The sequence below is a fragment of the Phaenicophaeus curvirostris genome, chromosome 16 (genome assembly GCF_032191515.1).
Source record: "Phaenicophaeus curvirostris isolate KB17595 chromosome 16, BPBGC_Pcur_1.0, whole genome shotgun sequence".
Lineage (NCBI taxonomy): Eukaryota > Metazoa > Chordata > Aves > Cuculiformes > Cuculidae > Phaenicophaeus > Phaenicophaeus curvirostris.
This window is the reverse complement of record NC_091407.1, coordinates 15,615,270-15,638,941: the sequence shown is the minus strand read 5'-3', so window position 1 is coordinate 15,638,941 and position 23,672 is coordinate 15,615,270. Positions and strand designations below refer to the sequence as shown.

The following is a 23,672-nucleotide window of genomic DNA, read 5'->3' as shown; positions in this document are numbered from 1 at the left end:
CCCTGGCACTGAGGTCAGACTGACAGGGCTGTAGTTCCCTGGATCCTCCCTGTGACCCTTCTTGTAGATGGACACAACATCAGCCTCCAGTCCAGTGGGACTTCCCCAGTCTTCCAGGACTGTTGGAAGATGATGGAAAGGGGTTTGGCCAGCACATCCGCCAGCTCCTTCAATACCCTTGGATGAATCCCATCCAGCCCCATAGACTTGTGGGTATCTAGTCGGGCTAGCAAGGCTCTGACCACCTCCTCTTGGATCATGGGAGCCTCATTTTGCTCCTCTAGCTCCTGGGTTTGTACACAGACAGAACGACTTTCTTTACAATTAAAGACTGAGGCAAAGAAGGCATTAAGTACCTCAGCCTTTTCCTCATCCCCTGTCACTGTTGTTCCTTCTGCGTCCAATAGGGACTGTATGGTCTCCCTAGTCCTCCTTTTATTATTTGTATATTTATAGAAAGATTTTTTGTTATCTTTCACAGACTTTGCCAATCTGATTTCTAGTTGAGCCTTAGCCCTTCTGATTTTTTCTCTACACAACCTCACTTCCCTCCTGTAGTCCACCCAAGAGGCCTGTCCCCTCTTCCAGAGCCCATAAACATTTCTCTTCTTCTTGATATCACTCAAGATCTCTCTGTTCAACCAAGCTGGTTTTCTTCCCTGCTGGCTTTTTTTCTGGAACACGGGGATGGCTTTCTCCTGAGCTGCTAGGATTTCCTTTTTGAAGAGCTCCCAGCCCTCATGGGCTCCCTTGCCCTTAAGTACTGTCTCCCATAAGACTTTGCCAACCAGCCTTCTGAAGAGTTCAAAGTCTGCCCTCTGGAAATTTAATGCTGCTGTCCTACTAACCACCCTCTTCACTTCACCTAGAACAGAAAACACTATCATCTCATGATCACTTTGTCCTAGGCGACCACCTACTGCCACATCCCCCACAAGGCCTTCTCTGTTCACCAACAGCAGGTCCAGGAGGGCACCCTCGCTTGTTGGTTCATTCCCCAGCTGTACAAGGAAGTTGTCTTCCATGCACTCCAGGAACCTCCTAGACTGCTTCCTTTCTGCTCTATTGTACTTCCAGCAGATATCAGGAAGATTGAAGTCTCCCACAAGAACAAGAGGCATCAATCTAGAGATTAACCCCAGCTGTTTATAGAAGAGCTCATCAGCTGCTTCTCCTTGGCTGGGTGGTCTGTAACAGACTCCCATCACAAAATCTGCCTTCTGGTGGGCTCCTCTGATTTTAACCCACAGGCACTCAATCTCCTCATCGCCACAATCCATCTCAACGGTGTCCAAGTCCTCCCTTACAGAGAGGGCTACCCCACCTCCTCTCCTACCCTTCCTATCCCGCCTGTAGAGTTTGTACCCCACCATAGCTGCACTCCAATTATATGAGTCATCCCACCACGTTTCCGTGATGGCAACAACATCATAGGCTCCTTGTCCTACGACAGCTTCCAGCTCTTCCTTCTTACTACTCATGCTGTGTGCATTGGTGTAAATGCACTTCAGCTGAGCTGCCGAGCCTTCAGCCCTCTATGTCCCGTGCCTCTCCCTCGATGACCACTGTTTAGGGGTGGAAAAGCTCACTCTGTGGCTTGTTCACCCCAACCTTGGATGTTGCTCATGGATTTAGGAGATTGAGAAGGAGGAACACAGGGTGAGTGGAGTATGTAGCTGTCTGCAGCTCACCCGGTTCCCTGCATTGTAACCCATGAGTCCACAGATATCAGAGATCAGTGGCCAAAACCACATTCCTGAGGGGTGAGGGTAGAGGGAAGGACAGCCTGGCAGCATGGAAGGGCACCTGGGGCTCTCCTCCGAAGCTCACCTGTGGTGTGGGTTTGTTGGATGAGGTTTGAGCCCCCTGATCCAGTAGGAGGTGTCGCTGCCCATGGCAGGGAGTTTGGAACTGGATGGGCTTTGAGGTCCCTTCCAACCTGAACCATTCTGAGTTTTGTAGGAGTTAAAGTGGTTTTCAACATCACCACCTTTGCTTTCTCCCCTTCTCAACAGGATCAGCTAGCAAAACAGGGGCTCACAGTGTCCTCTGGGCCAGTGGGGTTTGGTGGCACAGTGCTGCATCAGGTGTGCCACAGAAAGCCCAGAGCAGTGGAGATGAGCCCAAGGCATTGCCACCTTCTGCCTGGTGATCCCTCTGCAGCCGAGCCTGGTCCTTCTTGTCCGAGCCTGCTCACCTGAGCTCAGTCCCTGGCTGAGCCCGCCCCGACTCGTGGTTATGTAAAGCTCCAGCAAGTGCGACGGGGAGATTCTTCAGTGTCGGAATCTGAGTCACATGGGGCTGTTTTATTTCCCCCTCTGCTAATCTCGTTTCTATAGAAACAAGATTGGGAGGAAAAGAAAAAAAAAAAAAGGAGAGAAAAGGAAAAAAAGAGCCAAGCAGAGAGCGAGCGAGAAACCTGAGGTGATGGGTGAGGGAAGCGGAGGTGGCGGATGAGGAGGTCGGGCATTGTGGGTGGGAGCTGGGGATCCTGGCCGGGATGGGAGCGTGGCTGCGGTTGTGTGCATCGAGGGAACAGGGACTCTCCCAAAGAGCCACTCTTGGATAAGCAGCTCCTCTGGCAGCGGGCGAGCGGCAGAACGCGGAGGGAAGGGAGCAGAGGCTGTGCAGGTGAGTGAGCATCGCTCGCGCAGCTCCCAAGCTCAGCTCCCAGGCTCACCCGAGATCCTGTCCCTGGCTGCTGCTTGGGGACACGCTTGTGGCTGGAGCTGGGGTAGGTGGGTGCCGTGCCCAAACTGTGCCAGGGAGCAGGGTTTGCTGGAGCAATGTTGGCAGTCGACGCTTGTCCGGAGGCTGGCTGCCTGTGTGCGGCTGTGCACTTTCCTTTCCAAAGCCTCTCTCTTCCCAAAATGCTGCTGCGTGCTCAGGAGGCACCTTCCCAGCTTCGAGTAGTTTTTCTCTATTTTATTCTAACTGCACCTGCGTGAATAAAACCCTCAGAGGAGCCAAACCCTGCAGTTGCAGGGAGGGCAGCGCTTGCTCCCAGCCCTGCTCACCCCGCAGCAGCGTCCAGCTCCTTGCAGCGGGATGTTCCTTCCCCAGCTTCGAGGCCGGGATGCTTGTGGGGAGAAGCCTGACTTGAAAGCTGGTTTTGCAAGGACTCTTCCCAGAAGGTCAACCAGTTGAAAATGGGGTTTATTTGCATGCTGCCAAGTGCCTGGGCTGCCCACAGCCACCACATAGCTTGTCCCAGGACTTTTGCTTGCCTGTGTCATTCCAGAGGCTGGAGCTGCCTGCCAGGAACGGGGTGAGTTCAGAACCCTGTACAAGCACGTGCTGGCTCCCAAGTCTCAGCTAGGGATTGCAACAAGTGGAAGTAATTCCTGTTTGGGCTAAGATGTCTCTGTCTTTGTGGCACAGTTGGCTTGTGCTCGTGTGGTGGCGAGGGCTTGGCTCAGTGTGTTGGTGGAACACGAGGTGTCCGGCGCTGCTGGTCCCATCCTGGTGACCTGTACCTGGTGACCTCAACCATCCCATACTGGTGGCATGGGTTGTGGCTGCACGGACTGCGGGCTGCCCAGCAGCTCCAGTGCAGCACAGCTGAATCTGCGGTGCCAGCAGCTGAGGGAGACAAGGCACAAGCACCCAGACTTCTCTGGGCATACGCTCTCTCTGATGCCTGCAAACTGCTGCGAGGCGCTGCTTGTTGCACAGGCGGCAGGTCCCTGTGAGGTCGAGGGGACAGGGATTCTGCTTATCATCATTTTCCAGTTTTGGCGTGGGGGACGTGGCGGGAAGGCATTGCAAACCCCCAGCCGGATTCATGCCCGTGCATGACTGGTGAAGCGGGAGGGATGAATCGAGCCCCTGTGTATTTTTGTACTAAGTCAGCTTTGGGAAATGTCATTGCTCATCTGCCTGCCTGGCCAGCGAGGGGGTGGAGGGCGGCGCTTCGGACCCTTGTCCTCATCCGAAAGAGCAGCTGAGCAGATTTTTGCTGCACTCTGTGATGCTCAACGATCTGGCTGAGCTGTAGGCAGGATGGGACCAAGCTGCCAGCTTGCTATGCCTCTGCTCTGCCTGCGTTCCTGCTACCTTCACGAGCTGGGGGCTTCGTCAGTGCCGTGTGCTTGGGTCAGACCCCTTGAACAAGTGCCTGGTGAAGGGGCAGGCAACAGGCTGGTGTTAAATGGCACATTTGGGCAGCACAGCTGGTGTGGAGCTGTGCCCTGTGCTGAGCCGGAGTTTTACCCCTTGGCCTGGCTGGGTTGTACCGGCAGCAAGGGAACCTCTGGAGGCAACCTCTGCTCATCCTGCTTGGACCCTTGGGGGCTGTCAACATACATCAGGCTGGGGACAGCACTGTCCGCGCTGTCTTCAGCAGTGGAGCCTGGCAGCAAGGGCCGGGCGCTACGGGAGATGCCAGTGGGGGCTTTGCCATGTCAGGTCCTGCCACCCCACCTGGGTTTATGGAGGAGAAGGCATGTGCAGGCTTTGCATCGCCGTGCCCCACTGGCAGCGGCATTGCTGCCTCCCCGGTGTTGCCAGCTCAGCTCTGCTGGGAGGTCTGGTGAGAAGGGCTGAGGATGGGTTATTGTTGCAAGAGCCTCCGGGGCTGATGATTATTTCTGGGGAAAAGATGCTGTGTTCTGACTTAAACACTGACATGGGACTCTGAACATGTGTAATCTGGCTGACAGATGGCGAGTCACAGAGGTGTGATTTATGATACAGCACAGTAGCTGAACAACCTTCTCCGGTTGTCAGGAGACAATTCTTCCCAGCGCTGCGGTTGATGGTTCAATTGATGGTTTTCCCCGTGCATCTCCTCGGCAGCGTGTGGAGACCAACAGGGAGCCTTGGCAGGTGCCGGCACAGCAGCCTGGGGCTGCCAAGCCCTGACAGCGCTGATGCTGAGCTGCTGTGGAGATGCTGCTGCTTATGGTGGGGTGGACCAGTCACCCCAAATCCTGCCTTGGCTGGACCTCCTATGCAGCTGGCAGGTCTGGGGGAGCGGTGCTGGCCTTTTCCTCATCCCTCAGCTGCGATGAAGCCAGCTCAAGGCACCAGTGGCTCTCTGGTACTGCTTGTTCCCCTCCCTGGTACTTGTGATGCTGAGCATGCTGGTCCTGATGGGTAAAGGCAGGAAAATCTTGCCCATCGGTGAAGTGCACAAGATGCTGGCGGACATAGGGAATATGCCTTACTAGCACAGCTTCTCTGTGCCTCAGTTTCCCTGCCTCTACCTTAAGATCCCTAACACTGATCTTTCTCAAGCAACAGGGGCATCCAGTAGTGCTTGGGAAACACCTGGGAAGTAAAAGTGCAGCATCTTCCCCTACATTAGGAGCTCACCACCACTGCCCCTCACAGAGCACAGACACTGGGCACAATGCCCAGCACCACTGCGGTCGCATCCTGACCTTGGGAGCATCCTGGCCCTGGGAGCATCCTGGGGAACCGGAGCAGCTCCAGCACAAGGAGCTCAGAGAAGCTGACCCATAAGCAGGGCCTCAGTGGGGTGAGGAGATCAGGACCAAGCAGGCTGCCGGTGTTGGGCTGTGTTTGCCTGCATGCAGCCCCGGCAGAGCAGGTATGATTCATTCCCTCTTCTGCAGTACAGTTTATGTAAAGCAGCACTGTATAAATAGCCAGATGATACTGTAATGTGCTCCTGGCTTTCTAATTAGTGATGCTTCTGGAGCTTTTGGGTCTGGTGGAGGTGAGAAGAGGCTGGTTCATTGCTGAGGGCTGGCTGAGTTGCTGACGGCTCTCAAGGAGGAGGTGCTAGCCCAGCAAAGTGGTCGTGACCATCTCCTCTTAACCTGAGTGTGAGCAGTTGGAGGTGGTCAATGAACCCCTCTGTGGCTGGGCAACTGCTAGGCTGGAAGGCTGGTCTCGAGGGTGAAGGCAGTAGCCAGCATCTCAAGATTCTTGGTCACCTTCTATCTTGTGCAACGCTGTGCCGCAGAGGGAGTGATGGTGCAGCCACATCCCCCAGGCATCCAGAAGGCTTCTCCAGCCCCACTGGAGACTTGAAGTGCTCCATGTTGAGCCCTGTTGAGCCCTCTTCCCCCCGCCAGCTCTTCTTGGTGGGTGCTGTTTCCTCTATCCAATCACTGCTTCTTCCCTGCCTGGGGTAGGTGGATGCATCTGGGTGAATCTCCTGGGCGTGTAATGATCCTGGTGGTGTTGATGACAAGAAGCGTGTGCTGTCACAGCAGAAGCACTTGCTTGTTGAGTGGTGTGGCTGCCTTCTTGTACCCATGCAGGTGGTTTGGGAATTCCCAGCCCCGCCATCCCTACTGGGAACCAGTTTGGGAGGTGTGTCTGTAATGGTGCAGGGAGGGTGGTGGGGATGGGTTTAGGGTAGCAAAGAGGGCAGTGTTCTCCAGGCAATCCCCATGTCTCAGGAGATCAACATCCCTGTGTCCTGGTGGCTGGAGGGTTGAGCCCTCACCCTGCAGGATGGCAGGAGCCTCTCCTGGGGAGGTGGAAGGCTGGGCAGCTGAGCACTGCAGCAGTGGGAACAGCCAAGCGTCCAATAGAGGAGGTGCTATAGGAAGCCAGTAGCACCCGTTCCCACCACTCAGCCCCATCCCTGGCTGCTCATGGTCCACAAGGCAGCGGGGGCTGCAGAGCATCCGTGGCCAGTGTCTGCACCTCCCTAAATTGGGATCTGACTCATTACAACCCAGCTTTGACACCAGATCAAAGGAGAGACCAGGTGGTGGGGTTGGTGTTAGTGAAGGGCTTTGCTCAGTGGGCTTTCATAAGGCTCCAGGATGCAGCCTCTTCCAACGCCTTTTCCTCCGGCTACAAGCTGGGGAAAGCTGGGGTTTGGGTTTCTTGTTGTATTTCTTTTAAGGCAAACCTCATCCTTTACATCAAAGTAGCATTTCTTCTCAAGAATGTAAAGAATGGCCCTGGAAGGTCTGAGCGGCTCTTTCCCAGCGGTGATGGGAGAGACGAGAGCCTTCTCCAGAAAGCTGTCTCCACCCTGTCCCCAGCAACAGCAATTCATAAGCTGAAAAATAAATCAATACCCAGAGTTAATGAATTTAAGATGTCTGTGTTTAAAATGTATCAGGAAAAAAACTGTTAGCTGGTTGTGGTTGGCTTAATTGTTGTGAGGGAAGGCGGGGAGCTCTCGTTTCTGAGAAATACCTTCTTTTTTTCTTTCTTTCTGTTTTTGGAGGTGTTTTGTTTGGTTGAAGCTGGTCAAAACTCAAGAGGAGGATTGGCTTTAGCAGCTGTGTGGGTTCAAGGTCTTCCCAGGTCTGTCCTTCACACCCTGGGACCTCTGTCAAATCGCTTCTGCCCCTTCCCTGCTTGCCCTCGGGCTGGCCAAGCGGTGGGAGCAGGTCATGCTGGAGGTCGAAGGAGAAGAGGCACTGGCCATGCTGGTGTGTGTGTGAGAGAGCTGGCACACAGCTCCAGTGCCACCAGTCTGGTCGTGTGCCCAAGCTGGGCTGTCCCAGCTCCCCAGGCTGCTCCTCCCTTGCTCCCATATCTGCTCCTGGGGAACTGGTAGCAGGGGTGGGTCGTGGTGCCGTGCTCGGCTGGACCTCAGCCCTACGGCCACCAGGTTCTCCACATACTGGAGACTTGGAAACAACGTGATTGTGCCTCAGGACAGTGATTCTCTTCTGACATAGAGCTGAGGTGGAGCAGCTTCACAGGCCCGGAGCCTGGGGATGCTCTTCTCCATGCTCCCAACAACTGGGAATGATGCTGGCGCCTCCTGCCCAGGGTAAAGGTGCAAGTGGGTCCTGTGGCTGAATCCATTTACTCACAGGTCTTTTTATTTCCTCCTCTGAGCCATCCCTGACTGATTTCCGTGTCAAAACTCAGATGGAAAGCCCTCTCAGTGCTGAAGAGTGGAGATCAACCTGGGAGGGCAGGGAGGTCACAGGAGCTCTGGGCTTTCTCTGAAGGAGCACGTGGCTGCTTTGTGTCCCTCTGCCAGTGCTTCCTTGGCTGCCCAGGCACTGCAAGAAGCTCTTCTCCAGTGCTGGTCATCACTGGCTGGCTTTTATGCAGGAGCATACAGCCTAGGGAGATGATTTTGCGACAGTGGGGAGCAGAACCCGGCGCTAACTCAGCCTGCCAGAGTCACAGCTTTGGTTTTGCTAACAGCACACCAAGGACCATTCATGAAGCAATGCTAAACCTGCTGCTGCGGCTGCTCTACCTCTTCCCCCCGAGGCTGGTGCCACTGACTGTCCAGCATCCCCCTCCTTTCCATTCCAGGCATCACCTGGCTTTGTGCTGTGGACCTGCTGCTGGGAGCCAGGTTGTTTCAGTGACATTAATGCCTCTCCTCTCCCCTTCCCCAGGTCGGAAAGCAGCCTCTCTAGGTTTGCCCACCGCTTGTCAGTTAAGCAGAAGCAGGAGAAGAGAAGGAAAGCTGAGTATGCCTCAGCCGAGCTGTCTGCCTTCCGGCCCAGGTCTCTGAGCATTGAATGGTAAGAGCTGCAGGAAAGGAGTTCCCCTCCTGTTCCCTGTCCCCACTGCTGCCACTTTTTGTCCCTGAGTGAGCAATGTCCCATGGGACAACACCCCTTGAAACCCCTCCATCTGCTGCAGGAGTTCTGCCAGAGTATCAATCCCTCGCACCGTTGCAGGGAGCAGCAAGGACCCCAGGTGGCTCCTTGCTTGGGATGCTGAAGGAGACCCCACAAAGCCGCAGGGTATTTTCAGGGCTCATGTAAGACGTGGACATGCATGTCTGCCAGGCCAGGGTGTGTGAGTGCATGACCTCCAGAAGCCCCTGCCACCAGCATCTTCCCTTCCCTTCCCTTCCCTTCCCTTCCCTTCCCTTCCCTTCCCTTCCCTTCCCTTCCCTTCCCTTCCCTTCCCTTCCCTTCCCTTCCCTTCCCTTCCCTTCCCTTCCCTTCCCTTCCCTTCCCTTCCCTTCCCTTCCCTTCCCTTCCCTTCCCTTCCCTTCCCTTCCCTTCCCTTCCCTTCCCTTCCCTTCCCTTCCCTTCCCTTCCCTTCCCTTCCCTTCCCTTCCCTTCCCTTCCCTTCCCTTCCCTTCCCTTCCCTTCCCTTCCCTTCCCTTCCCTTCCCTTCCCTTCCCTTCCCTTCCCTTCCCTTCCCTTCCCTTCCCTTCCCTTCCCTTCCCTTCCCTTCCCTTCCCTTCCCTTCCCTTCCCTTCCCTTCCCTTCCCTTCCCTTCCCTTCCCTTCCCTTCCCTTCCCTTCCCTTCCCTTCCCTTCCCTTCCCTTCCCTTCCCTTCCCTTCCCTTCCCTCCTTCCCTTCCCTCCTTCCTTTTTCCTTCCCCCATTCCCCTTTCTCCTTTCCCCATTCCTCTTTCCTCTTCCTGCTTTCCCCTTTCCTCTTTCCCCTTCCCCCTTTCCCCTTTCCCCTTTCCCCATTCCTCTTTCCTCTTCCTGCTTTCCCCTTTCCTCTTTCCCCTTCCCCCTTTCCCCTTTTCTCTTTCCCCCTCCCCCTTTCCCCCTTTCCCCTTTCTCCTTTCACTTTTCCCCTTTCCCCTTTCCCCTTTCTCTTTCCCCCTTTCTCCTTTCCTCTTTCCTCTTTCCCCTTCCCTCTTTCCCCTTTATTTTTTCCTCTTTCCCCTTTCCCCTTTCCCCTTTCCCCTTTTCCCTTTCCCCTCTCCCCTCTCCCCTCTCCCCTCTCCCCTCTCCCTCTTCCTTCCTTCCCTTCCTCTCTCCCTCAATTCTCCCTCTCCGTGCTCCTTTTGGATGCTCTCAGTGCATACATCCCCAACCCCTTGCTTCCCAACATGCCTCCCTGTTTGAGCATGGATTCATTTATCCCGGGTTTCCAAGCTCTGATGCAACAACCTTGGAAGCGGATCACAGCCAGCCCGCCCAGCGTTAGAGGTGACCTGCTAAGGATATTTAAAAGAACTGGAAATTACATGGCTTTCTGCTGCCTTAGATGGATAAAGGAAGGTAGAACTTTAAACAGAAAAAAAAATGCTTAGAGATTGCAAGAATGTCAAGCTCGGTTCTTGTTTTCCCTGCTGTTTTTTGGAGATCTTTCTGGCATTTATCATACGTTCTAACACTTTGGTGTGAGGGTGTGGAGTCCTGCTCAAAGGCTTCCTCTATCTGTGAGGTTAGTTCGGCATCAAAGCTGGCAGGTATTCATGGGGCCAGACAAAGAATGTGAGCTATTTCGTGACAGATGCTTTCTTCTCCAGTTGCACAACGTTCTTCCCGTTGCTGAAACGATGGAAGCAGGAAAGCTGAGCTGTAATTAATGCAGATCCTCCAAAGAGACAAATATGGGAATTTGTAGTCTACCAAATAGGAAAAAAAGCAAAGAACTCATTAGAAACCAACAGAGTTTCACTTTATTCATTTTAATGATGTAAGAGAAGTCACTGACTCTCTTTTAGAGTTATGGATTCACAGGGGTTTGGGTTGTTCAGATCTCATAATCTTTCTGCCATTTCCCATGGGCTGGATCTGCAAAGCAGGATGGGGGCCTTGGTCCTTGCTGAGGAGTGTGGAGGATGCTCTTCATCCTGCAGGAGCTACACTGGTTCTTCTCCATGGTTGTGTCCATGCCAAGAAGGTGCCAGCTGCCTGGATTTGTACAGCAGGCATCACAAGCCCTGGATTATGCTGGAGGGAAAGGGCAGGGATGCCATGGTCATAGAATCATAGAATCACAGAATCATCGAATCATTAAATGGTTTGGGTTGGAAGGGACCTCAAAGCCCATCCAGTTCCACCTCCTGCCATGGGCAGGGACACCTCCCACTGGATCAGGGGCTCCAAGCCCCATCCAGCCTGGCCTTGAACACCTCCAGGAATGGGGCAGCCACCACTGCTCTGGGCAACCTGGGCCAGGGCCTCCCCACCCTCACAGCAAAACATTTCTTCTTAAAATCTCATCTCAATCTCCCCTCTTTCAACTGAAAACCATTTCACCTCATCCTATCCCTACAACTGCTGATCAAGAGCCCCTCCTCAGCTTTCCTGGAGCCCCTTTCAGCACCGGAAGCTGCTCTAAGGTCTTCCCAGGACCAGCAGTGACAAAGCAGCAGCTGTAGATGATGCTATTTTATGGGATTTATTGATGGGATTTATTTATTTTATGGGATTATTGATGGGAATGGTTGGACTTGATGATCCAGTGGCTTTTTTCCAACCTAGTGATTCTATGATTCTGTGACTTTGTAAGCCAGCTTGAAATGAGCTCTTGTTGAGGAGAAATCGCCTTCACCTTCAGTTTGCCATGTGCCATCCCATTGGAGATGGAGAATAGAAAGCATGGGGCCTGAAAGAGCAGGACCTGGCCCCAGTTCTGCAGGAACATGGGCAGGACAGACGGGCTGCAGGGGGGTAAACCCACAGCTGTGGGTTTTATCCATGGTTGGAGATAACTTGAGCTGGATCAGACGCTCACCCTGCAGCTGAGATGCTGGGACTTAGGTGCTGGGGCTCGCTGGCACTCAGTGTCTGGGCACAGAGGAGGGGTGACCCAGGCAGGATGACAAGAAGTTGAGCAGGCAGCAGCAGGATGAAGATCCTGCCCATTACCTGCCCCAAACCATCTCAGTGTGCTTGGTAACCCTCTCCCTGGTGCTGTGGTTGAGCAGAGCACCCCAAAGCCCCCGTGGTGTTGCAGTGCGGGAAGTTGCCTGGCTTTGATGTCATAGAATCATAGAATCATAGAATCACCGGATTGGAAAAGACCCACCAGATCATCAAGTCCAACCATTCCTATCAAATACTAAACCATGCCCCTCAGCACCTCATCCACCCATCCCTTAAACACCTCCAGGGAAGGTGACTCAACCACCTCCCTGGGCAGCCTGATCCAGTCCACACAGTCTGGTGTCTAAAAAGCAGCTGGGGGCACCTGCGCGCTCGACATGGAGCTGCATCCCTGGCACAACGAGCAAGCTGTTTTCCTACATGTTGGTGGTGTGTGTGCCTGGTCCATACATGCAGGCTTGCACTCAAGGAGGCACTCGGAGCCTTTTCCCATGCAAGCTTCAGCATCCTCTGCAGACATTGTCCTGCAAAAGGACTGGGCTTTTCCCTGCGTGAAACATCGCTTCTATCCTTCCACCACACCTCTTCAGGGCTGCATGATCATCATAGTGGGATCAGCAGCCTCAGTCACTCCAAACCATCACAGGAGGCCCTTTCAAGCTGTGGATGCTGCTGCTCTGGCTTGACCCGCACGTTGCATGAGATGTGCAAGGCCGTTGGGTGCTGCAGCCAACAGAAGGCATGGCTTGTGCCTTTGAAAATCTCCGGATGCCTAATTTGGCTTCCAGAGCAAATATCTGCATGCATCAAATCTGTAGGTATTGATAAGCTTAACTCAAGGTCACCACTGCTTCATTTTATCTGCTTCTGTGCAGAGGTTGAATATGGGGGCTTCAGCTCATCCCATGTGGGTAGGAGGAGGATGGGAAAGCAATGGACTGTGTTTTCCCAAATTGGCAGTCCCTAAGAATCCAGCCCATTTTAATCCTGAGGCTTGAAAGCAAGGAAGGGCTCGTGGGCCTGCTGCTACCCGTTGCCAAGGAGGAGGCAGAGATTATAAGCACTAAATCATCAGTGCCCATTGCTTGGAGAAGCTGGGTGTCAGTCTGGTGGGAGATTAGTGTTTTCTGCCTGAAATTCTTCCCAGAACACTATCAGTCCATCCTCTCGTGCCTGCCACAGCAGAAAACATCCTTACCTCTCATCCCTGTGCAGGGCAAGCTGGGGCAGTTTTCCAGCATCCCCTGTTTTTCGGGGGCTCAGGTAGGGCTGTGTGGAGCTGAGGAAGAAGAGAAGGAGCTGTACAGCATCACAGTGTCTGTCTGACACCGTGTCCCCTACACTGAGCACTGCCAGGTGGGATGGGGACAACAGATCCCTCCCCTCATCCCCTCTCCAGGTCGCATTTCTCCCCAGGTACAAGGGAGGCTTTATTCGCACGACACGTGTTTCTGTGCTGCTCCAGGCAAGCGGAGCATGGTCCTGCTCCCGAGAGCAGCCGGCACTGAGCGGAGCCTCGTTAGTTCCACTTATTAAAAAAAAATTGTTGGGGAGGAGGGAGAGGAGGCAAGGAAAAAGCGAAGTCTTGAGAAAACACTTCTTTCATTTATACGTTGTTTACTGAAAGAAAAACTTCATTATTAGGCTTTTTTTAGGCTTTTTTTTTCTTTTTTTTTTTTACAAAGTCAGCCCCACAAAGTCCCCAGTGTTGGGGCAGTGAATGTGTCAATCACCTGAGCTCCTTGCTCCTGCGAGCTGGTTTCTTGCTGCTGGGAGGTACCCAGAGAGAAGCACCGAGGGGAGCAGAGGAGTGTGAGGCTTTCCCAAACTTGAGAGAGAAACCTGGGGGCTGCTCCTGCCTGCTTTGAGTTAGGTTTGCTGATTCCTTTCTCCTCTTTGCTGGGCAGCTTGGGCTCCAAATGAAGCAAAACCTGGTAATTGAGGCAAGGAAGGATAAAGCAACCGATTTATTAAAGCCTTAGTTTATGCTGGTCTGTGATACTCATCTCGCTCCAAAGCCTCAACAGCACGAAGGCGTGAGAGACAAAAGCACTCTTTATTTGATGCTTACCACCTTCTGCTGTTGAAGTGAAGAACTCAAAAGCGGGTGGCTCGTGTGGAGCCTTCCCACTGTCCCTACAGCAACCCAGAAACACCAGCAATCCCTTTTCTCTCCCCTTAGGGTGAATCAAGGCAAAGAGAGCCACCTCTCCTCTTGTACGTGTCACCTGAGAAATGATCCGCATTCATCTTTCCTCTTAAGTGAGTCTTAATCCAATAAAAGGGCTGGTTCTGCTGGTTTACTCTTCTGTGTGCGGAGCCTGGGATCCTCTGTCTTGCTCTTGCATCCTTCCAGCTCTTGTGCTCATTGGGAGTTCCAGCCCCAGCAGCTTTGTCCTCATGGCATTCATTTGTCTGTTCCTTTTCCTTTCCTACCTCTTGGTCTGATTTTCCTTCTTCCATTTATTCCTCTGCTCGCCTTCCCTCCTTGTCCCTGTACTCACCTCATTCACCTCAATTTTCCTGTTTTCTTCTTCTAGATTGTTTACTTCTACTTGCTGCCTTTTCTATTCGAGCTCTTCAAGTTTTCCATGTCAGCCAGCTTCCCTGTGATCTGTGGTCGGAATAGCCTATTCCCATAGCGGCTCAGGAAAAATGCAGCACATTCCTCGCTTCCCCCGTCCCGTTATCTCGGTTCTGCTCGCTGGCTGCCCACCACGAGCTGTTAAAGCAATGCTGGCAGGAGCATCTCGTCTGGTGCTTCAAGTCAGCCAGCCAGCTCGGGTTCAGCCCTGCCTGCATCTTGTTTTGCTGCCTGACCCCTGGCACGGGGCTGAATCTCAGCTCCTCGCTTCCCCTCTGCTCACGAAGCAGGGATATGGAGCCCTGCCTGCAGGGCAGCTCCGGGCACAAGCTGTGCCCACCCGGGTGGGGAGGTGTGGAGTGGTTTTCCTGGGATGTCCAGCAGCAGGGCTGGGTTTAACGGCCGGTGAGCATCCCTCTGCAATGGGACCGTGGGGCCATGAGGGCAGGAGCTGCAGCTGCCAGGCATGGGAGCCACACTGGCACCACTGGGCTGGCCGAGGTGGCACACACGACTGCTGTTGCACTCAGCCCTGTTTTTCAGGTTCGATTATAAAGCAAAAGATGTGTTATGGAAGTGTTGGATTCCATCATCTCAAAGGTCTTTTCTGAGCTAGGGATTCTGTGTTACTGTTTTCATTATAGTATAATGTAATAATGTTTCCCCTTTGGTTTCAAGTGGTCTGGAGGTTGTGGGAATTCACCCTAAGCTGGTGCTCTAGGGTAGGAAATGTGTGCCCTGGAGGTGCCCGGCGCTGCTCAGCCTCCTGCTATAGCAGCTGACGAGACAGCCAGTGTGATGACCTGTCCCCATCAACAGGCTCCTCGTCTCCTGGCACCCGAATCCCACTGTCCCCTGGGGCTGCAGAACCCGTGGGAGGTGCTGAGCTGCCAGCTGATCCATCTGACTGTTCCTGAGCCAGTTCACTGCAGGGCTGCTACTGCGAAGCTCGAGGAGAGCCTTGCGCTGTTCCCATCTCAGCAGTCGATGGTCATACAGGGCACGCTGCTCACCAGTCTTCCCCTTGCTGGGAGAGCCAGCACAAAGGGAATTGTCTGCAACTTTCTGGGAGGTGAGGAGGAGCCAAACTGTAAAGGCAGAGAGCTCAGAGCTCCTCTGGATTTCGCAGCCCTACACAAACTGTCTTACTCCTGACTAAATCCGCGCATCCAGGAGGAGGTTTGGAGCCCCTTCTTTTCCCAGTCAAGGAAGCTCTTGGCCTAAGCGAGGGAAAATAAAAGGGAAAACCAGGTCCTGAGCCTTTCAATGCAAGAGGAAGTGTGCCAGAGCCTGAGAGGTGCGTGGGCATGTGGACACAGAGATGCTCAGGGCAGGCTGAGATGTGGGTGCCCCAGCTGGGGTGTGGGGCCACCAGCCTTGCTGAGAGCTTCGCCTCCCCCATCCCACCGGTCGCAGCCATCGATCTGGGGTGAAATGCAGCCTCCCCCAGCTCAGTCGTGCTGAGCACAGGTCCCGGACAGGCCGGCACAGTGTTGAAATGAAACGCGAGGCGCTTTGTCTCAACTGGGAGCACTTTAAGCCCTCGCTCGGGAACAATGGCCAAGCTATGGGGTCATTTGTTCTGGTATTTCAGCAGCTCCTCATGATTTATGTGATGTTTTGTTCTGCTGCTTGTCTTAGCTTCCCCCTTTCCACCCTCCCCGGCTCCATCTCTTCTCCATTTCAGCTCCTCCTCCCCCCGCTCCCAATTCCCCTAATAGCTGTGGAGCCTCTCTGCCTTATGAAGTCATGGGATCTGTGACTTATTGAATTAGCCGTATGGGAGCCGGACTTCCACACCGTGCTGAGGTCCACCAGGGCGTGCTGGCTGTGCAGGGAGCCAGCCCGCAGCAGGGCCCCTCGCCCAAGGTCTCTGAGCAGCCTGAGCTTCAGTTTATGGGTGATAATTGTGGTCAAGAGGGTCTACAACCCAGCGAACAAAGATGGCTCTGCCTGCAGACACTCTCTGGACCAGGGCAGGATGGGGCTTGGCTGCCTGCTCCCAGTGCCACCATCCCCTCTCCCAGAACACCTCTCCATGAGCAAGATAGACACCAACTAGGGAGCCCTAGAGCTTTTGGTGTTGAGCTAGGCATGGATAGACATGGTTTGAGAGCCCAGCTTTGTTGATAGTTCTGGGTAAAGAGGGGGAGCAGGAGTTTGCCCTCCCCCAGAGTTGGTGGAACAGAGATCCAGCATTGACTATAAGGGACTCACTGGTGGGGCTGGGGAAGAGCAACCCCTCAAAATAACTGCCTGAAAGTTTGGGTTGCCTTTAAGAAAGCATTTGAAAAGAACAGTTTATTTGTGGAAAATCAACTTTTATCCTTATTACATATAACAACATTTCTCCCTAAAATCTCATCTCAATCTCCCCTCTTTCACCTGAAAACCATTCCCTCTCTCCTGTCCCTGCCCTCCCTGATCAAAAGCCCCTCCCCAGCTTTCCTGGAGCCCCTTTCAGCACTGGAAGCTGCTCTAAGGACTCCCTAGAGCCTTCTCTTCTCCAGGCTGAACAACCCCAACTCTCTCAGCCTGTCCTCATAGCAGAGGTGCTCCATCCCTCGGATCATCTCCATGGCCTCCTCTGGACTCACTCTAACAGCTCCATGTCTTTCCTGTGCCCCTTGCCTCCCCAGGGGCATTTGTCTCCTCATCCCACTTTGCCTTTGTTGCCTTTATTTGCATGGTTATTGGGGAAGGTTGGACAGAGATGAAGATCTTCTCCCACAAAAAGCTGTTGGGCAATGTGGAAGATGTTTTTCCATGTGGGCAGTGAAAAATAGTGCAGATCTGATAAATGTTCCAGTTTGGGGGCCAGGAAAAGGCTCAGTTCATATTTTGCTTTGTCCAAAGTGGAATTGGACACTCGGTGACAGGTGCCAGTGTCATCATGAGAAGCTGTACGTAGTCTTCATTCTACCTGTGGTGCAGAGGTTCACCCGAGTCCCCTCCAGGTCTATTCAGACAGAGTCTGGTTTCCACCCAAGAGGTGTTCCAACAAGACCTATAAGGGCTCACCCATTAGTAGCTGGGAGGTAAATCTCTCCAGCCTGAAGTCAGAGCAGGGTCCTTACTGATGGTCTGCTGTGAAAACCTGCTGTTTCTGAGCTTTGAAAAAAGCTTGTATGATGTTATGTGGGGGCATTTGTTAAGCACAGCCACCAAAGCAGCTGCTGAGCTGAGCGGAGCTCCAAGAAACATCTCTTCTTGACATTGTCAGGATTGCCCCAAGAGCAGCCATCATCACCTTCATCAGGATGCTGTGGCTTGTTGAGTTGGTGTTCTCCATGCAAACCCTGCAGACTTCTGAGCACGTGGCTGTTGCAGCCTCTGAGATGCAGGGACTGCAGGTAGATCTGGCAGCGTGGTTACTCAGCTCTTCCCGCAGCCTTGTTTCTGCTTTTCACACTAAGGTTTCATGCTTAAGTGCTAAAGTGGCCAGGACCCAAATTGACTCATCCAATCTTCTGAGCTTTCACCCATCACAAATGAGAGTGGCCTGGGCTGAGTGACAGGGACAAACTGCAGGCAGCAGAGAGGACCTGGCTTCTCCTGGCCCACTGAACAACTGATGACAAGATCTGCCCTTCTTTGTGCCTGGGTTTCTCACTCTTTAGAAGGAGCACAGCAATGCTGACACTTTGCAACTGGGGTCTTCTGCTGGCAAATCCAGTTCCCCCAGCCCCAGAGACAAGATGTGGGCTAGCTCCCACACTTTGGGAATAGCAATCTGGCTGGATCCACTTTGGGATCACAACCTGGAGCGGTTGGTGCCTGTTAGCACTTCAGCAAAGAGCACCAAGGCCAAGGTTTCTGTGCTGCGTGAGGTGTCCTGCATGTCTGAGACTTCCACTGCTCATGGAGCAGATACTCAAAAGGGGAGTCTTTTTTATCCCCTCCAAGTTGTGTTCTCATTCATCAGCACCTTCACTGAGGAAGAGGAATCAGTTATTCTGGTCAGAAACAGTGGCAGGAGCAGAGGTGGGCAAGCCACTTCTTCCAAGTCTGGGGAGATCCAGGCAGGGGTACTCATCAAACATGTTTTTGGGTTTAAATGTCACTGTGCACCAGGCTCTGGATTCAGAACGTGCTCACTCCTACTGGGCGATGGAGCCTTCAGCCTTGCTGCAAGCCTGGCCTGTGTCAGAAGATGCAAGCCTTGAAGGAGAGACTCATCAGGGGCCCTTGTGCCAGGGAACAGCCTCAAGGGCAGAGACAGCCAAATCCCAGGATGCAACGAAGCTGCTTCTGGCCACAGATAAGCCAGCATAACCTTTAGCTAATGCTCCTGCTTTCCTTGTCTGCACCCAATATCTTGCTGGCTGCCCAAGGGGCTGTCTGAGGAAACCTCAGCTGTGAGGGTGTACTTGGAGCATCTTAAGTGAGTACATGGACAAGACGGTGGAGCACTTGCCTGCTTTCTCTGCAAGTGGAAGGCGGAGGCTTCATCCTCCCAGTGCTCTCCTGGCCCTACTCTGCTCCGGTCACGAGCTCTGGGAGGCTTGTGGCCGGCAGAAAAGCAGTTTTACTCATGGAGCATGAACTTCACATGAACTCCTGAAGTTTCTTTGGCTGTTTTCTTTCCTGATGATGCAGGCAGGTCAGGAACGCAATGCTGTATTGCGCGGGGACCTAAGGCTGCCTTCCTCATGCACCAGCATGCTCCCCTCATCCTGCTGCTCTGCTGTGGAGGAGGTATCTGCTGCCTGAGCAGCCAATCTTCACCCTAGGGGAAATGCCAGCAGAGAGAGAGAGCTGTCCCTGGGCTATGCTGAGACCATCCTGCCAAAAGTGCTGTTCTCCCTGGTCTTAGGTTGGACAGTAAGCACCCCAGGGCACCACTAGGGCTTTAGTGACCCGCTCAGGGTCAGCTGGGTGGTCTGTGGCAGAGGTAACCTCGTCCTGCTCCCACATTTTACCCAGAATCACACTGCTTCCACGTCTGTGCTCATACCACATCCTTTAGTCTGTCACCAGAAGAACTGGGGGTTACGGAGGAAAAGAAACACCCTGGACCAAGAGTTTGTTGGCACCATAAATTGAAAAGTGTGTTTTAGAAGAGCGATGAAGCTGGTGAGGGGGCTGGAGAACAAGTCTTACAAGGAGCAGCTGAGAGAGCTGGGGGTGTTTAGCCTGGAGAAGAGGAGGCTGAGGGGAGACCTCATTGCTCTCTACAACTACCTGAAAGGAGGTTGTGGGGAGGAGGGAGCTGGGCTCTTCTCCCAGGTGACAGGACAAGGGGGAATGGCCTCAAGCTCCACCAGGGGAGGTTCAGGCTGGACATCAGGAAAAAAATTTTCACGGAAAGGGTCATTGGGAACTGGAACAGGCTGCCCAGGGAGGGGGTTGAGTCACCTTCCCTGGATGTGTTTAAGGGACGGGTGGATGAGGTGCTGAGGGACATGGTTTAGTGATTGATGGGAATGGTTGGACTCGATGATCTGATGGGTCCTTTCCAACCTAGTGATTCTATGATTCTATGATTGCAGCTTGAGCAAGTCCATGTCAGCATGAGGAACAACGTGTGGCATCCCAGGCTAGTATGTGCCACCAGGCAGTTAGAGGGCTCGCCAGGTCCAAGGGCAACTTGGTCCCGAGGAAGCTGTCCTGCAGCACACAGCCAGGAGAAGCAGGGTGAGGAGCATGGTGGATTAGAAGTATGAGGGTGTCTCCACCCTTGCTCTCATCCAGGAGGTGGTGAGGGGGAGAAATGAGACAGCAGCATCCAGTGTGCATTGATGTTCCCAGCTCTGGGAGATGTTTCCTAGCCTCTTGGTGATGGTGAAGCCAAGAGGTTTAGACCTGACTTGAAGCTTGTTCAGGTTTTTTTCTCACATCTCTCCATTTGAGGACTTCTGGTGCGTCCATGCTCTGGAAAAGACTTCAACTTTGGCAGCATTCCTTGTGGAAACCAACACAAATTTGCTCCAGTCATTAGCCTCTGGCCAGCATAGGTTGTGTGTTCTTGGGCGAGCTCACCAGAGGCTGCCTGCTGAAGGCCCCATCTGCAAAGAGACGCTGGCCACCAAATCCACTGACATCACCTGCCTCTTGCCCTTACTAGCAGAGCAAGGGACAGAGCTCAGATCAACTTGTCCCTGTCTTGTCTCTAGACTAGGAGAAGCTAAGACAATGCTCAATGACTGTTTAATATCTCAATGTTGACTAATATCTTCATCAATGGTATAGACAGTGAGATTGAGTGCACCTTCAGCACGTTTGCAGATAACACCAAGCTGAGTGGTGCAGTTGCCACACTGGAAGGATGAGATGTTATCCAGAGGGACCTGGACAGACTGGAGAAGTGGGGTATGGGAACCTCATGAGGATCAACAGGGCCAAGTGCAAGGTCCTACACCTGGGTCAGGGCAACCTCCGGTTTCAATACAGAATGGGGGATGATGTGATTGAGAGCAGCCCTGAGGAGAAGGACTTGGGGTGCTGGTTGGTGAGAAGCTAAACATGAGCCGGCAATGTGCACTCGCAGCCCTGGAAGTAACTGTGTCCTGGGCTGCATCCAAAGCAGTGTGGCCAGCAGGGACGGAGGGGATTCTGCCCCTCTGCTCCTCTCTTGTGAGACCTCATCTGGTATTGTGTCTAGTTCTGGAATCCTCAACATAAGAAGGAGAAGGAGCTGTTGGAACAGGTCCAGAGGAGGCTACAAGGATGATCCAAGGGCTGGAGCACCTCCCAGATGAGGACAGACTGAGAGAGTTGGGGTTGTTAAGCCTGGAGAAGAGAAGGCTCCAAGGAGACACTATAGTGACCTTCCAATACCTGAAGGGGCTACAAGAAATCTGGGGAGGGACTGTTTACAAATGCCTGTAGTGATAGGACAAGGGGTAATGACTTTAAACTGGAGAGGGGCAGATTTAGACTAGACATAAGGAGGAATTTCTACCCTATGAGAGTGGTTAGGTCCTGGAACTGGTTGCCCAGGGAGGTTGTGGCTGCCCCATCCCTGGAGGTGTTCAAGGCCAGGTTGGATGAGGCTCTGGGCAGCCTGATCCAGTGGGAGGTGTCCCTGCCCATGGCAGGGTGGTTGGAACTGGATGATCTTTAAGGTTCCTTCCAACTCAAACTATTCTATGATTCTATGATTTTATGATTCTATGACAGAGCATTTCTCAGTGCTCCCATGTCCTAGGAGACCTTGGTAAAGGGCATTTGCACCCCTATCTCTCGCATGGATGGATGAGGGTGTCCTGATGGCTGGAGGTTTGACCTGGTGATTACTGTGGATTTTGATGTCATTTTTTTATATTAGGATGGAAATCTTTTCTACTTGCTGTCCTGGGGCCTCTGGCAATTCCTCCACAGGCTCCATTATGCTCAGCTTGAGCTTCTCCACCTGAGAAGCTTTCTATAGCTTTCTGCAGCTGGAAGGAGAATTAAGTGACACACAAGGTGGAAAAGCTCTGGTCTTATGGAGACAGCAGGTAAACTCCAGCCAGCAGGAGGCCTGGCTGGATGTCTCTCCAGCTCGTGCTGTTACAAGAGCACTTGAGCACTTGTGGGGTGTCTTCTAGCAAAGTGTTAAAAAACACCGGCATCTCCTCTAGGACTGCAACCTTTGGACCCTGGCTCCACTGGAGCTGCATGGAAAGAAGGTTTGGTTCTGGAATACATGAGGGTTTTTGTAGTTGAGTGGCAGTGAAGCAGCTCCTCTGGCATCGTGTTAGGTGGTGCTGGCATGAGACCAGCACCAGGGCTCCATGGTGGAGTTGGTCGCTCCTCTCAGAGGAGACCCCAGTGGGTGCTGGGCTGGGAGCTGGTCGTGGAACAAGCCAGGAGCAAATCCTGGTGTGAAGCTGTGCCGAACGGGGAGCTGGCCTGGGACACGCAGCTCCCCAGCCGGGTGGGTGGCTGTTCTCGGTACTGGTGCCAGGGACACCCTGTGGGTAGATGCCAATGTGCCCAGTGCTGCCGGCTGGGTCCTGCTCGTTGCCTTCCAGCAGGAAAGGGCTTTTCTAACTCCAGGAACATTGCCTAGCTGGGCAGCAGCTCTGGAGCTGGGTGTGTGCGTTTGTCTTTTCTTCCATTGTGTCTTGGCCGTCGTCTCCTCCTCCCTGCCGAGATCAATGTCTGTGGCCTGCATTTTATAACCCCTTTGGGTGCAGCTCTGGAACTCTTCAGCCAGCAGTGCTGGTTTCCATCGTGCAGCTTCAGCACGCTTGAGCAGCTTGGTCCCTCTCTGGCTGGATGGCTTGGGTAGGACAATGGGTTGAAGGTGGTTTTCCACCAGATGGGACATCCCAGCGATGGGCTGGGTAGGTCTCCTGGAGGGCCACAAAGCACAGGTAGGATGTAGATGGCTGCAGGTGGACACCAGCCACATATATGGGAGAATGAGCTCCAGTGACCTCCAGAATTCCTTTTTGGGCCAATTTTCTACAATTTCATGGCTTTGGAGAAGAGGTGTTTGCCATGGAAGTCCAGCTCTCGCTAGCGCATTCTTCCTGGGGGCACCAGGTGGCGCAGGAGGGTAAAGGATTTGCTTGTCATCCTTTCAACTCTGGGTTCAAATTGGTGACCTCTCACTGCTGTGATGAGTCTGTCGGCCTCAGCCCACATGTGTGTGGTGGTGCCTCAGTGCTGGGGCGAGCTGCACCAGGCGATGGAGATGCAGCTCCCAGGAGCAGGGTTTCCACCAGAGTGGGGAGCGCTACCAGAGTTGGAACCGTAGCAAGGGGTCTGGGTGCATGTGTGACCATCCCAGGAGTGTGGAGGAGGCAGCCCTCATGGGGCTCAGCAGGGGTGAGGAGGAGCCAGTGGGGGTTGCTGCCCTGATGTGAGGCCACGCTGAAACACAGAGCATCTCCCAGGCACACTTGAGCCACCATAGGGTAAGACAAGTTAGTATTTCTCCCTGGGTCCTGGGGTCCTAGGTGTTTCGCAGGGGTGTGGTGCATGGTGGCCACCCTCAGAGGAGCTCTGGCAATGCCATCCTGGCCCACAGAAGCCAGGGAAGGAGTGGTGACTGCATGGAGCGCAAGTGGTTGTTCAATGCTCCTCAGCAGCAAGTCTCAAAGTGCTTTACAGGAGATAACACTGTCTTTATCTCCATTTCCCTTGCATGGCACGTGAGGCACTGGCTGTGGACATCACCTGCCTCTTGCCCTCAGTGGCAGAGCAAGGGACAGAGCTCAGGTCAACTTGTCCGTGTCTTGTCTCTAGACCAGGAGAAGTTGAGACAATGCTCCATGACAGAGCATTTCTCAGTGCTCCCATGTCCGGGGAAGCTTTGGGAAAGGGCATTTGCACCCCTGTCTCTCCCATGGGTGTGTTTAGCAGCAGTGGTCACAGCAGTGCATGGATGGATGAGGGTGTCCTGGTGGCTGGAGGTTTGACCTGGTGATTACTGTGGATTTTGATGCTGCTCTTTTATATTAGGATGGAAATCTTTCCTTCTCACTGTCCTGAAGCCTATGACAACTCCTCCACAAACTCCGCTATCCTCCACTTGAGCTTACTAGAACAGGTTGCCCAGAGAAATGGTGGCTGCCCCATCCCTGGAGATGTTTGAGGTCAGGTTGATGGGGCCTCGAGCAGCCTCATCCAGTGGGAGGTGTCCCTGCCCATGGCAGCGGGATTGGAATTAGATGATCTTTAAGGTCCCTTCCAACTCAGGCCATTCTATGATTCCCC

The 23,672-nt window shown here is 53.4% G+C and overlaps 1 protein-coding gene across 7 annotated transcripts in view; it reads left to right on the top strand.

Annotated features, from left to right (window-relative positions):
- Positions 1 to 23,672, top strand: part of LOC138727544 (ankyrin repeat and fibronectin type-III domain-containing protein 1-like) — a 271,747-nt gene that overhangs the window by 219,625 nt on the left and 28,450 nt on the right. For 3 of the 7 annotated variants that reach the window (XM_069870035.1, XM_069870034.1, XM_069870036.1), the window contains one exon: positions 8,301 to 8,429. In XM_069870035.1, the coding sequence (XP_069726136.1) occupies positions 8,301 to 8,429 (129 nt within the window). Of the gene's footprint in view, positions 1 to 2,392; positions 2,425 to 2,476; positions 2,632 to 8,300; positions 8,430 to 23,672 lie in introns of those variants that run through there. The other 4 variants (XM_069870039.1, XM_069870037.1, XM_069870041.1 and 1 more) reach the window with 4 other exon arrangements.